The sequence below is a fragment of the Gallus gallus genome, chromosome 1, assembly GCF_016699485.2.
Source record: "Gallus gallus isolate bGalGal1 chromosome 1, bGalGal1.mat.broiler.GRCg7b, whole genome shotgun sequence".
Classification (NCBI taxonomy): domain Eukaryota; kingdom Metazoa; phylum Chordata; class Aves; order Galliformes; family Phasianidae; genus Gallus; species Gallus gallus.
Genome location: NC_052532.1, coordinates 15,146,074 through 15,161,189, shown reverse-complemented (window position 1 = coordinate 15,161,189; position 15,116 = coordinate 15,146,074). Strand labels below are relative to the sequence as shown.

Here is a 15,116-nt window from a genome sequence, read left to right as displayed (position 1 = left end):
AAATGTCAGTAAAACTGATGCTTAATCGGTAGATTAAGTTTCCCCAAATTTATTGTGTGTAGTTAAGTGTGCACAGTTGATTGTTTGGGCTCTATAAGAAATGTATCTATAGAAGTTTCTTGAAAATTACTCCTTTGATGTTCTGCCAAGACAAACAGGTTGTGAGAAAACCTTGACGAATCACTGTAAAGGTTTTACTTTCTAAGAAGAAAAATTTGTTCTGTTTTTAGTGATAAGGAACATTGACTCCATGTTTTTTGTTGTTGTTTCTTTGTTTTCTTTAACTGTTTTAATATGGTTGGTGAGATATGAGCCTAGCAAAAATAACAACTTTTAATTAAGCTGTATCTACTCTAAGTGTTGTCTGGCTATCAGCAAAATCATGGTTTTAATCTGCAGAGCACTTCTGCAAGGCAGTCTGAAGGGGTCAGGGTACCCTTATGAGAGCACCGCAACGTGCCCAGGATGTCTAAAGAACCCAACTCTGCAAAGACATAGCATTTCTGTCCAGACCTGTGCAGGCAATGAGCGGGGACCCCGTAGCCATGCTTGTGGGTAGCCCTGTGTTCTTTCAGCCTCCATTCCTGGATGACAATATATCTTTTCCTGCTGGGATTACTGGCTCAGTCTGTTTTTTTCTCCCACCCTCTCAATCCACAATTTCAAATTAATTTTGGCTTCCCCGCACCTCTGGGCCTTTTCTACCCAGTCTTCTGTTGCAGGCTGCTTGCCTTTCGTGATAGAGTAGACTGAAGTGCCACCAGTCATAAACACCCACAGCCTTGACTCCACAGCAGGGGGCTTGTGGCAGCATTCACAGACAACCTGGTGGGAAAGGACTGGCAATGTGGAAGCAAAGCAATTGCTGGTGAAATTTGCTCCTCACAGATGGTCAGCAAGGGAGGGTTTGCTTCTGCCTTCTTCTGCTAGAAAGGAGCTGACTCGATGACAGCATTTGGAAGCAAGAGGTCTTTCCTACTCTCCAGATTTGCTGCTGACATTTGCTGAACTTGGCTGGGTTTCTGACTGCCTAGCAGTGACAACACTTCACTTCCATGTGACAAGGAGAGAACAGGAAGGTGAAGGGAGATGCTAATTTTTCTGCTTTCTCCATCTGGTATAATTAAGTCCTCAAGAGAAGGATAAAGCAGAGGTTATGTATTCTAGATCATGGACAAATCATATAATTACATGCACCTGTTCCCACCTTTCGGGCATGCTGTGTTATTGCTGTGCTACTCTTACATCACTTATATCACTGGAGTCCATGACAAAATCTAATGATTCTCTTCATTTATCTTGTGTATGACTTATGTGTGATACTTCCTGTATTTATACAGATTCCAGATGTTACAGGACGGACACAGATACAACTGAACACCTGAGAGTCAACCAGCCATCATTCTATCATACTTCTGGGTAATTAGCGTGTGTGTGTTGATAGATTTAAATACTCCCTGGAAGCCTTTGTATCAAGTTTAACTTGGAACTGAGGAATGGAAAATCTCCAAAATGTCAGTTTATTCATATGTATTGCTAAGTTAGGCGAAAGAAGGTGTATGTAGCAGTAGAGGCTTTTGTGAGAGCATGGTTGTAACACATAGCCGGGTACCATACTTGTCACAAGTGCCGGTGAGTATGGGTGGAAAACATCAGATTTCACAATGATTTTAGCATCGTACTACTTTCCTTTTCATTTTCACTCCTTCTCATTTTTACTAAGCAAAATGAGCATTTTATTCTGGGACAGTCTAAACTGAAATATTTCATGTTTCAGTTCTTGTAAAAAAATTAAGGACAGGCTATGAGGGCTGCCTTTTTCGTTTTAGAAGCCATTACTTCAGATGCTTCCAGGACTGTGGAAGAGCCAGCTTCCCTTGTTGCTTGTGGCTGCGTGGTTGGTGCCAGCACATCCAGGGATGCTCTCCAGCCTCCAGCTCATCATGCTTCTGCACTGGGTGATCTTGCTGCTGCTGTTGTCCTCTAGTGGTCACATTTTTCTCTCCATTATTTTCTCTCCTCAAATTCATGTCATCATCCTTCCCATCTGCCAGGTTCTCCTCTCTGTACTGTACATCTCCTGGGTTATTTTTGTTGGAAGCTCAGGGAGCTGCCTGTTTTCCCTCTACTTCTTCTCCTGACTGCTCCACTAGGTTTTGAATTTAATTCCCTCTGCTCCTTCCCACATGTCTTCACTAGCAAGCAGATGACAGTATGGTACATTTCTGTTATTTTCTAAGCCTCTAGGCCACAGATATTCCTCAGAGGCCAGTTAGATTCTCTAAGATCAGGGTTGTTTCTAAACAGCATAGTCATTTGACCTTTGCAGAAGAGTTTGTTTTACCAAGGGAAAATAATTTAGGCTGACAGGTACGGAAAATCTAATAATAGGTATTTAAAACAGAACATTACTACAATTATAAATATGAATAAAATCATCCATTTTCCTTTTGGATTTAGGGGGCATCATTATTTCTGTTTAAAAGGCCAAGTACATTTGTTTATCAATGGTCCAAGTTTCCTAGAAATAGCATCGTCCAGTTGTACTGCATGACCCCTCCAGTTTTGAATACACTAATAGCGATCAAGGTTTTTGCCACACTGCTCATCCTGCCAGTCCTGCTGCCAGCTTGGAAATGTCAAGACCTCAGGAGATATCATGAAACATTATGTATTGAATATATATATATCTTGAACAGCACTTTAAAAATTACAGTGGTACTTTAAAGCAATACAGTTCATCACCCTCTCTGTCTTTTTTCTCTTCAGTGTTGATTACTGCCATCAGCAACACTGTGCCTGCCAGGGAGATAACATTCAAGTTAAAACTGGATTTCTTGTTTGTAGTGGAGAAAAAAAAACAAACTTCAAATACCAGACTTGCACGCAAAAAGTGCAGGGCACCATGGGTGCCGTGCCTGTTAGAAAGTGAAGAAGTGTCTCATGACTTACAAGTATGCTTTACATCCTTTTGAAATGTGGAGAAGCTCATCTAGATGATGATTAAAGAAAATTTTAACTGCAGGAATTTGCTCCAGGATGTGAAGCTGGCCTCATAGTAAGGCAGAGCATAAATCGCTGAGTTTTGCCTCTTGGTAAATTGTTTGATCATTCGCTGTGCCGTACACTTGGTCATAACAGCGTTATTTCTGCCCGTGCCTCAGGCTCTTTCACAAAGATCACTTCATTCTTTTTCAGAGCAAACAAAAATGCATGTTCTTCTGCTGTCCTTAGTGCTCTCTTGATCAAATATGTCAAATAAAATACATCTCTTATCTTTTCGTGAGCTTATGCTTTATTCCTCTTTTATTATCCAATGCTACATTCTGTCAGTATGTGGAATACCAAAAAATACATGTTCCTTGCCTGTGAGAAATGATGCTTTAAACAAAAGGAATGCTGAAAGAAATCAGAGCAGAAATAAAAGGGAAAAGATAGAAACGTAGCAAGGCGGTTTTGTTTTTCAGACCATTTCATTTGTGATTCTGGTTTAGTTCTTTATGGATGGAATTCATCTCAGTGCAATCAGTTTAAAACACAAGAATACCACCTGTGCCATAGAATGAGGCTGCACTTACCTAGAGGAAAGCAGTAGATACCTCCAGAGGGTGATACATCCCTTTAGGCAAGTATCTAAAAGATGTGGTAGGATGGACCCTGCAGGAGTCTTTGTCTTTCTCCCCTGACTCCAGGAAGCCCAGGTAATCTGTTTAGAGGAGGTACTTATTTTTCTGTTGGCAAGAAAAATCCCAGGCTCAAATTATTTTATTTCATATCATAACTTTAAAGAAAAGCATAATTATTTGTATACTTTTTCTGACAGTTTTGAAATTTTCATTAAAGGGAAAAAAATTGTCATATATCCATAGAGGTGTTTATTCAACATATTAATGGGAGGGCAGTGCACACCTCCACGGGCTGATGCCATGCTCTGAAGCAACTGGGACACCCAACGCTGCAGCCTCTGCCCATTCCATTTCCTCACTGCTGGTTGGTGTATGTGAAATGAAATATACCCAAGTACTTGCAGTTCCTTTCCTTTTGTGTGTTAAGGATATTCCTAAGACCTAAGAAATTACAACTGTAAGACCTGTGATGACTTGAAAAATCATGCACCAGTGCTATCTACCCTCCAGCAGCATGGGACGAGTGAGCATTATAAATCCAGATCCTTTACCAAGGGAGAGATTAAAGAAGTGAGATAGAAGTTCCTTAATCCCTGCCTCAAGCATTTTAAAACCTCTTTCTTGTTCAGGGTCCGACATAAATCAAAACACAGGACCAGCTATATTCTGGAAATAAATCTTCCTTCATATTTACTTCTCACATAACTTCTCTGTAACAAAATCTGAATTCCCTACCAAATATGCTGATAAAATGTCAACCATTCTATGATTTAGTAGCATCACAATAATAATGCTTTCTTCAGTTACGTGTCATTCTTTCAGGATGCATTTGACATACTGCTTACACAGAACAAATAGAATTAATATCTTAGTTTATCACTTAGTCTTTTGGTTTTTTAATTTTCAAACCCATAAAAATAAATAATAATCAGTGTAATATGGAGAAATTTAAATAAATATTTGGTCATGTGTGAATACAAACAAAGTGCAGATTAAATCAGCCTGAAAAAAAAGTCTCTCACAACTAATTTCCACATGCACTTGTGGAAAATAACTTCCAAAAATGTATGTGTACACATTATTTCTGCTAGAGTGAGTTCTCAAAGTAATAGCAGAGGACACAGCACTGAACACTACAGTATGATCATCCGTCTGTTTTTTGTTTGCTTGCTTGTTTTTCTAAAAGAATAGGAACTATCAAAAGAAAAGCAGCATTTAGTTTATAAGAAGTATTTTGCACACTTAGAAAACTTTCTGTTTGAGGGTGTGATGCTTTACGGACAGCCGTGAATTAGGCCTTACAAGCAGACAGAGAAGGACTAATAACAAGTAGATCAAAACTAGAAATACGTATCCAAGGTGATATACAGTTCTGAAAATTGAAATCAAAGTGCTACAGGTTTGACAAGGCCATCCACAAATGGCTGCTGATTGAGTACAAGTGGGTGAGCGCCATCCTGGAGCTGCTCCTTCTCAAGATGGCGGTGTAGGCCGTGCACCACACTGCAGGTGCTCACAGGTGAGGGTACAGGCAAAAACGTCTGCTGAAAAGTCAGCACTGAGGCTGTACTCAAGTTGTTGTTGTGTCTTTAGCCTTTGGTTGGGGAAAAGAAAAAGAAAAAAAGAAATAATGTTCATGCCATTGATTCAGAGTTTGATCTAACTTGAAGCCGACTTGTTACATCCACATGAGCTTTGGTCACAACTTTTGAGCAGGCGTATTTGCAGTCACCCCAAGGCCCAAACCCTGCTCTTTCTGTTGCTTTCACCCCTGTCGTGAGGAGGAGTTGTTTTTATTCTGCACTCAATTAAACCAGTACCACCGGACTTCTGATGCTAAGCAGTGGTGAAGGCTCCAAGATGTGGCTGCAAAATGGAACAATTGAACAGTTGTTCAACTACACAACAATTAAAGAGTTGGTTCTTAAGAATCCTTATCTTCTCTTTTAAGGTATAAGAACCTTTTCTGCGTGTCACAATATTCTTTCACTGCACATACTTGCTAATGCCAGAAACCCCATCAGAGTGACTTCACAAATCACCCCCTTGGCAGGTTGCAGGCCAGGTCTCATTCTCACCTACACCTTGGTGCCTCGGGGGACGCGCGATCTTGTTCAGCTGAAGTGCACAGGTATGCCTTTACTTGCTTCCCTCATTCTGTGCAGTTCGCTTCCAGCTGAAACACTCGGCTGCCTGAAATACAGGTAAGTCATCTCCAGTATTTAATTTTCCTGCTGAGTGTGAAACTGAAATGTGTTGGAGTTTTGCTGGTCTTTGTTTATCTGCTAAAGTGAGTCATGTTTAAAGAATATCATTGGTATGGAGTGTGAATGGGACATGTAATTACAAAGATGCATAGGTTACTCCTGATTGCTGAAACAGCCACACAGGCATGTCTATTCTCTCATGTATTGATTGGAGTTGTGTGAACCAAGCCTATGTGGAGCCTGTAAAATCTGAAATACTTTGAATGCCTGTTCTTATGTAAACAGTTGCTCTGTTTACACAGTGGGGTATTTTGTCTAAGACATTTTGGGTGTACTTGCATGGGGGCACCCCAGCAGCCACGGTGGCATCAGAACATGTTGATTCCATCAGTGCCTACAGATGGAGAAAGAGGTGGAAGACACAAAAAGTGAAGTCAGGCTGTGGTTTTGAAGCTCTACATGGTGGAAGGATGCTGGGCCATATGTTCCATCCATTTCTGCCTTCTTTTTTTTCCCAGTAGAGTTCTCGTGTTAGCAAATCACACCTTCCTCTGCAAGAATGTTAGTAGAAAGGTTGTGAAGTAAAAGCCACAGCGATCCTCCTGTGGGTTCTAGCTGAGGTCTCCTCCATACAAGTCTTTTGAGTTGATAGTAACATTATCTATTTTTCCTCACTGCACTTAAATATTTAGTTATACTTGTATCTCTAATGAGACCAAAATCTGTATCACCTAACTTTAGACATTATTCAGTAGCATCTGTTAGGATTTCTGGCTTTGTTTGAAGTCAATGCAAAAAAACAAGAACTTAGAGAGAAGGAGTTAAATCTCTGCAGATAGCTCTGTTGAATCTATTTAGGACTAAATAATTTATATTTGAATACCACAGAAGTTTTGCTGATAACATTTAATTTCTATTTTAAACCGAATATATATGTTTTATGCTCTTTTGCAAAAGTACATGTGAGGTATCCCTCTGCTTTGATCCCATTCTGAAAAAATCTGTCATGAGAATTTTCCACCAGAACAAAGGCAAGACCAGCATTTGTTTTTAATCTTGGTGTTTTTACTGGGTTCCATTCCTTTGCTGAAAGACAGCTCCATGAGCTCCATGAAAACCCACGCACAAGGCATGCCCTGGGGCAAATGAGCATTGTGTGACCCACTGGCTCTTCTCTTCCAGCCAGATCAGCCTGATCTCCATGCAGAGACATGAGGCTTGGCTGGCCCTTCTGTTGCACCTCAGTAAGTATGTATGGTACAATTATTTGGGCCAATTTTGAAATACTATCATGTCATTTACGTGTTTCTCCAAGACTTCTAGGGTACCTCATTTGTCTACACAATTGAAATGCATGAGACTGTGAGTCCTTGCTCCTCATGCTTACAAGCTCTGAGTGATGTGCAACCTTTAAATACAAACAAAAGGTATGTGTTGTGATTAAGCCGAATCAGCTCCTGAAAGGGGCATCCAGTATCTGCTGGTAACAGCTAATACATGGTGAACCTGGATAAATAAATAAGTGCAGGTTAACCAAACATATGCATTGCTTTATACTTAGCAAGTCAAGTTTCATTCAATGCCTAAAATATAGCCTGAGCCGTGAACTCAAATCTTTCTGTCACAGTACTTCATAGAAATATACATAGTAAAAAAAAAATCATAATAAATATATTTAGTGCTGTAATTGCATTACTGCTTTTCGTGCTCCTGTGGGATCTTCACGTATTGATTGTATTGTTTTTTTAAACTGTACTTTTTATAACAAGTTGAGCCAAGTAAAACTGAGTAGATGAAGCCTCCAAGGTACCCATTCCTGTTCAGAGTTTCAGGATAGAACTTGTTTAAAAGGACAAGCCCTGTAAGGGAAGTCTTGACATATTGGAAAAGTATTTAAGATAGTTGCAGGCAAAATAAACAAAAAAAATCTCAAAATTATTTACAGAACTTCAAATTATTCTATTCAACTATTAGTGACCATTCCATGGGTTCTGAATGGAAGGTGCTGGGATCGGAGCAGGATGTTCATTGCAAATCACCAGAAAATCATAGGCATCTCTGACTTTATACCTGGCCTCAGTTTCATCGATACAACTCTTCCAGATTGTATCAGGTGATATGATTAAGGACAGGAGAATAGTCAAAGGACAATTTACTTTTCTGCTGATGTTAGAACATCACTGATTTTCTGTGGAGAGCATTACTGAGTATGCAAACCAGTTTAATATCTCACTGATCTTCTGCACACAGTGCTGGTGGGACTCCAGCAGGCACAGGATGACTGCGGGGCTGGGTCCTGCCACCCGGCTGTTGGGGACCTCCTCCTGGGTCGCAGCAAGCAACTAGTGGCCTCTTCAACCTGTGGAGTGAATGGCCCCCAGAAGTACTGCATCATAGGCTACCTTGAGGTGGGTTTGCTTTTTCTTTTTAGTAAACTGAACTCTCCAGACTAGCAATGTTCTTTTCTGTTGAAGAAAGCTGAACAGACTGGAAAGCTTCTCCTAGACTTATCTGAATAATCATCAGATAGCATGAAAGAAGTCTGGTGGAAGGCTGTGCCTCGTTGCAGCGCATATGGAGGATTTGGCAAAAACAGCAAACAGCCTTCAGTGATGCACAGCTTCTCCAGAGTGAGAAACATCCATGAGATGCAAATGAGCACAAGGATATCTGAGGGAGCTTTACTTTGCCAGTCTTTCCCTGCTTAGAGATGAAGACCACAGCTGCCATGTGTGTGTGTGCTTAGCAGGATGGTCTTTGATATGCCTTTGCATCCCATACAGTGCTGAGACCTAAAGCAGCCTTTTAAGAGATTTGCGCCACGTCCTCACATGTCACTTGATGTGAAATAAAACCAACACTGGTGAAAGTAGAAAAGCTGCATCTGGGAGAGGAGAAAACACAATCTTTGCCCATGTAGGTGGATAGGCAGACACAAAATGTGGGCAATCAAACAGATCCCTCCTGGGGAAGCAGCTGTGGGGAATCTATGTGTCCATCAGATGTTTGGAACCAGTGGCCAGCAGAAATGGACTTCCCCTGCTACACATCCTGCAGGACTTGGCCCTGCTGAGCTAACGTATCCTCTCAAGCAGGAATATTTTCACTAAATGCCATCTGCAGGGCAAAGAGGAAGTTAATAAAATACCATTTCATTTATAAGCAATCAAAAATATTTAGTTTATGACCTTCTGTCAAAATGCTGTGAAATATTTACAAAGTAAAGCTCTGCCATACTGAGATGACACTGAACACTGCTCCCAGTTACTCATTGCAATTGCATTTTTCTGCAAAATGTAAACAGTTTTTTCCACTTCTGAAGGCTCTTTTGAGCTTCTCTTCACCTTTTGCAGTCTTTCCCCAGGTTGTTTGAACAAAGGAATCCTGGGCACTCTGCTTGTGGCTGCGCTCTGAGCCTTGGCTCAGCTTGGTAGTCCAGCACAAAGAGCCATCTCACTTCTGGCCCTTGGCTGGAGGACTTCCTTCTTTTTCTTTTTAAGATGAGATCAAAGAGTGATAAAAAATCGATATTTTCACTTGCCTGTACTTATCCTTTGAATTATGTAAATACAGACTCATGAAAAGGAACATCTGTTCCTGCAATAATCCCTGTGATTTACTGCTGCCTCAACACATCTTGACCCCCAGTGACTGCCTTCTGAAGGCGATGCAAGTTATGAGTCCTGCTGCTTCCCAAAGCTATATTATGCTCTGGCAGTGTGACCTGCTGTACCAGCTCTCCTTCTATGTGTCTGCCACTTGAAGTATGTTACAGAATTCCACTGAAATCAGTACTTCCCGCCAGTACTCCTGGAGGCAAGCCAGGAAGCTTTGCACTCTTCCTCCCCACATTCCCCTTCTGATGACCTGTGTCATGACAAGGGAACCATGGCAGGAACAAATGTGGTGTATGGAGGTTTGAAGGTCAACATGGCAAACTCCAGAAACCCAGACTTGGTTGGAATGTTTTAATGAAAATTCAGTTTGAAAAAATTGGAATTCAACTTCTTTGCATTTGAAAAGAAGCACTTTTAATAACTGTGCCTTATTTAGAATAATGCCTCTATTTGTTTCTAAGCGTAGGTTAAATGGGTTTTATACCTGTGATTGGGCTTACTACTTACATGTGTTTGGAAAGGAAAAGTACTTGGTGCAGCAGAGTGCAAAGCTGTGTGCTTCAAGGGCAGATGGGATCTGGCAGACCTGCTTGTGAGGACGTGCACATGCTTGTCATTTGGGGCACAAAGAGATTTTCACAGTGCAACCTTAAACATAAATGGAATGAGTGTCACATAGTCTGTGTATACCCCAGAGCATGGGTGTACACAGTACCAAATGCTGAGATAACCGGAGCGCTCCTTATTGGAGCTTTGTAAAATGAGATGAGTGGTTTTTGTGCTTCTGCCTTGTCTTACAAACTGTAAATGATATGTTGGTAATCATATGTCACGAAGTACAATGTAGAATGGCTGAATATAATATGTATTTTTCATACTATTTAAAACGTGGATTATGGCACACTTTTGAATTCTCATCTGTATATTTATGTAATTGTAAATAATTCCTAGGTGATTTCATAATACAGAGATGTGCAAATGGTTCCTATGTTTCCCTGCATGTTCTGAGTGTGCTGGGCAGGCACCTCTCCCTTGTTCCTGCTCTGGTCACAGAACTGCCTTCTGCTTCCAGCCAACCCGTCAGACTTGGACAAAGTGCTGAAGTGGTGTCTCCTCATTTGAGTGCTGCTGACATTCCAGTTCTCCACTCTGCCCACAGAAGGCACTGGTTGCGTTGATGGTATCAGCCCAGACCTTTCACATTTTGCCTGGACCCAACCTTCCCTTCCCCTTGTACAGCAGCATCTGTCCGCTGCTCCAGGCCAATGTGCAAAAGAGAGAGAAAAATACAGATAAATGATGTAGGGAATGTTCCCCTTGAAGGCCCCCTCATGCCTTAAGGAGCCAGTCTTCCCCTGCAATGCTTCTGCTGCCTGACTCCAGGCCAGAGCCTGCACACACACAAATACAAGTGTCTACCAAATCTTTCGAGAAGAGACCAAACTCATGTTTTATTCTGCTCTTTTTGTTTTCTAGGCTGAACAGAAGTGCTTTGTCTGTGATTCCAGGTACCCATATAATCCCTATACACAACACAACAGCCACATGATTGAAAACGTTATCACAGCTTTTGAGCCAGATAGGAAGAAAAAGTGGTGGCAGTCAGAAAATGGTAAGTTTCCTTGACAGAACGTTGCTGCTTGTGGTTAGATTTACTTCTGTAATTATTATTCAACATTTGGCCTTTATAACGAGGTGGGACAAAGCCTTACGTACTCCCTGAGTCAGCAGTACTACACGACTTTAACCTATTCCTCTGTAACAATGTAGGACTTCAGAAATTCTGTTTTTCTGCAGAAAAATTTTAAGCACAGTGTCTTCAAAGAGCTGAGTGGAAGACCTGCAGCACTGTTTTGTGATATGCAGTGGGTGTGCATTATTCAAGGATACCTGCTTTTCAGGGAGATGTAGTCGCAAAAGGTAAAATTGCCTCCAGACACATAAGGACAGAGTAGTACCCAACTAGAAATTCCTAAGCCTTATTGTTTCCCGGTGTGTAGCAAGGCACTGTCACCAGCCTGGGGCCCCACTGTCAGTAGAGCAGTAGGCCAGCTGTAAGAGGATCCCTTCTTGCTCTCCCCACCTTTCCTTTGGGATGAGGTCTCCTGATCTGGTAGTTCTGCTCATGATGAATTTCAACTCTCTTGATATAGAAGGATTTAACAGATCTATTTTGCATGAAAAACAGCCCGTATTTTTATTAGTTTGTGTTTCTGTCAGAAACCAAGAAAATCATGGGACAACTTTTAAAAAATTCACGTGGTTACAGGAAGACATACACCCAGAACCTTGCCATCAACATCACTTGCCACCTGAATGCTCTGAACAAGACCTTCAGCCATTTCACACAGCCTCCAACTCCCAGCACTGCAGGTCCCACTGCACACAAGGTGCCAGGGGGAGCTGACTTTGTGCTCCCAGGATGCCCAAGGGAGCCTGGCTCCCTTGGCTGGAAAAGGCATTTGTGAATTCCCCAAGGAAAATTGCCTCAGCAGCCCCTCCAGTGTGTGATTTGTACTCTTCACTTCATTTTCATTCTTTTTCAGGCGTTGACCATGTCAGTATTAGACTGGACCTAGAAACTTTATTCCAGTTCAGCCATCTCATCCTGACCTTTAAGGTATTACACGCAAGTCTTTTACCACTCCTTTTATGTAATTTTATACACTAATTCTTTAACCACAGGAGTAAATTGCTTAGGGAAGCAGTGAAAGCACCATCCCCAGAGGTTTGTAAGAACTGGTTAGATAAACACCTGTCAAGTATGGTTAAGTTGTAGCTGATCCTGCCTTAGGGAAAGTAGATAGGCTGAATAGCTTCTCATTCATGTGCCTTCTGGTCCTATTTTCTATAAATCTGGTAATTAAATCTGAAAAATAAACAATAAAATTAAGTCCAAATACTTTAGCCATTTCTACCTGAGGTGGTTCTTTCAAGTTGAATTCTGTCTTCTTAAGCATACGCATTGTGATCCACTTAGATGGCTACATTTTAAAAAAATTTTTAAACAAAATTCCTGTATTGTTATAGTGGATTTCCTTACTTAAAAAATAATCTACTTATAAAATAATCTCCTGTGCAGCCTGATCTGGTAGGTGGCAACTCTGCTCACAGCAAGGAGTTGGAACTGCATGATCTTTCAGGTCCCCTCCAAACTAAGCCATTCTATGATGCTATGATTCTATATGGAAGATTGCCCTTCTCTTCTCCTGAGGGGGTTGAGATGAGGAATATGGCTTCTTCAGAGTCTCATGTAAATAGCACAGTGTGCCTGCAGGCTCTCAAACACAGAAATATAGTTGGCATCTGTTGGCATCCCCCAAACAGGACTGTCAGTACAACTATCCATGAGATGTCTTATCAATGCCTCATTAAGGAATTCTTGAAATAATGTTTCTTGCAGACATTTCGGCCCGCAGCAATGCTGGTTGAGCGCTCTACCGACTTTGGTCAGACCTGGAAAGCGTTTAGGTATTTTGCACAGGACTGTGCAGCTTCTTTTCCCAACATCTCTTCTGGTCCATCAAAGGGTGTGGGAGACGTCATTTGTGATTCAAGATATTCAGACATTGAGCCCTCCACTGAAGGCGAGGTACTGCCAAGAGTCAGTGACTGAGATCATACATGGCTAGTTTTCTGGAGCTGAGGGTCTCACTGTCATATTTACTTACAGAGGTCCTGAGTCATTAAGTGCTGTTGACTTTTCAGGTATAAGAGGGAAAATCACAGCATTTTACTCTCAGTTTCATATCCAAATGAACTCATAAAACAACATGCACAAAGCCTTCTAGTGCTCTTTCCTGTTTTCCCAGTTCACATGAAAGCCCTTCCTCATAAGAGCTCTTGGTTCCCTATCAACCTCTGCCACTGAAGGGCTTTTTGCCAGCCAAAGCCAGGCTGAAAGGGTGAGAGAACTTGTTGAGTTGGGGCCGAGACATTGGTTTTAATTCAATGGGATCCGTAAAGTGACATCAGTAACTAATGGATCTCAGGTGGCAGAGTTTATATGCAAAAAGAATATCTTCCATGACTTACAGAGCTGTTTTCATCCAATTTGCAGGTTGTCTTAAAAGCTTTGGATCCTAGCTTTGAAATAGAAAACCCATATGTGCCATATATCCAAGGTAAGAACAATGCAAGTTTTTGTCAGCGATACTTTGTGGGTGTTGCTTTCTTTGCACACCACGGGGAGCAAAAGCTCTACTGGTGTTAATAGTGATGTTGAAAAATATGTACCAAAGGATCATAGGAGGACACCTATACTGATAAATTTTAAAAGGGTCAATCTTGTCCCCTAACCCTACAGACAAATGACCCAGCTCTGTACAGCCCATCCATGCAGCTAAATCTTTCCTTCCAGGACCAGATGGCCTAATCCTCTCTGCCACTTGGATGTCTCTCTCAAGGGCTCATGAGGCATTGGCTGGGGAAGCACTGCTTAGCCAGACCAGGGCGGTACCAGGGAAGTTGTCTGCCAGAAGCAAGTGACATGTCCACGCCCATATCAGACCACTTTAACTACTGTTTTCAGTGCAGGGGATTTACTGGATGTTTTATGCAAGCTGTAAATTTGACTCTTTTCATTTTCAAGTCAACTTGAGCTCCTGATTTCCTTTCTTTCCTCCCAGAGCTCATTACAATGACAAACCTAAGGATCAATTTTACCAAACTCCATACCCTCGGGGATGCTCTCCTTGGAAGAAGGCACGGTGATCCCCTTGAGAAGTATTACTATGCTGTCTACGAGATGGTTGTGCGGGGCAACTGTTTTTGCAATGGCCATGCCAGCCATTGTGATCCCATACAGAATCTGCGGGGTGATGTCTTTCATCAGCCTGGCATGGTGCGTCATTAATGCTATTAAGTCCATACCTGGTGTTTTGGAGGAAGGAAGGAATGGAGGGAAGGAGAGAGGAAGGGATGGAAAGATAGAGGGAGGGAAAGGAAGGGAGGTCTCTGATGACCTTTGAATTAACCATTTGCAACTCCAGTATTTTGATACAACTTCTTCCTTCAAAACTCTGGGCCAGATTTCACAGAAGCTGTGTCTTTGTTGGCATCAGTGTGCTGTTTCAAAAGCAACTGGGACATGATATGTTGATAACAGCAGCAAAATACCAGAGCTGTAATGGTGCAAATATAATGCAGTAAGCAGCCTGTGCTGTGTGCAGACTTGACTGGCTGCTTGTTGGGTGAATTCCATGCTCCCGCTGGGCTCAGGGGCTCTGTAGCAGGGACAGAGACACTGGCACAAAGAATGGCCAATAATGCAAAGCTAACCCATGAAGAATTGATTATTAAAAAAATTCAGAGAGATGATTTCAATTTCTTTACTTGTGGGATAAAGAGATCAGATTTTTTTCTTTGGAAAATATGTTTCTCAGAATAGACACATGTAGGGAGAGAGATAGAAATAAAAAATGTTGAAGTCTCCACTGGTGTCACTAGAAGTACTTTTTTTCCTAAATGTTGCCCAGCAGCTTTAAAACTATTGGGTTAAAGATTGTAGGTATTCTCCAAACTTTTCCTCAAATAAATGAGCATTTTGTCAGCTGAGGGAGCCAAAGAGCTTTGAATTTCCCCAGTCTTGCTGGTGTACCTCAAGCAGGTTACTATTGACTACATTTGCAGATAAGACATTTTATAATAGCATAATCAACTCAGTA

The 15,116-nt window shown here is 41.5% G+C and overlaps 1 protein-coding gene across 6 annotated transcripts in view; it reads left to right on the top strand.

Annotated features, from left to right (window-relative positions):
• Window positions 1-15,116, top strand: part of LAMB4 (laminin subunit beta 4) — a 53,830-nt gene that overhangs the window by 4,622 nt on the left and 34,092 nt on the right. For 2 of the 6 annotated variants that reach the window (XM_040659207.2, XM_040659047.2), the window contains exons 2-9: window positions 1,341-1,419; window positions 1,830-7,077; window positions 8,084-8,241; window positions 10,927-11,062; window positions 11,997-12,070; window positions 12,854-13,042; window positions 13,511-13,574; window positions 14,079-14,293. In XM_040659207.2, the coding sequence (XP_040515141.1) occupies window positions 7,035-7,077; window positions 8,084-8,241; window positions 10,927-11,062; window positions 11,997-12,070; window positions 12,854-13,042; window positions 13,511-13,574; window positions 14,079-14,293 (879 nt within the window). In that variant the 5' untranslated portion in view covers window positions 1,341-1,419; window positions 1,830-7,034. Of the gene's footprint in view, window positions 1-1,340; window positions 7,078-8,083; window positions 8,242-10,926; window positions 11,063-11,247; window positions 11,371-11,996; window positions 12,071-12,853; window positions 13,043-13,510; window positions 13,575-14,078; window positions 14,294-15,116 lie in introns of those variants that run through there. The other 4 variants (XM_040659127.2, NM_001199313.2, XM_040659283.2 and 1 more) reach the window with 4 other exon arrangements.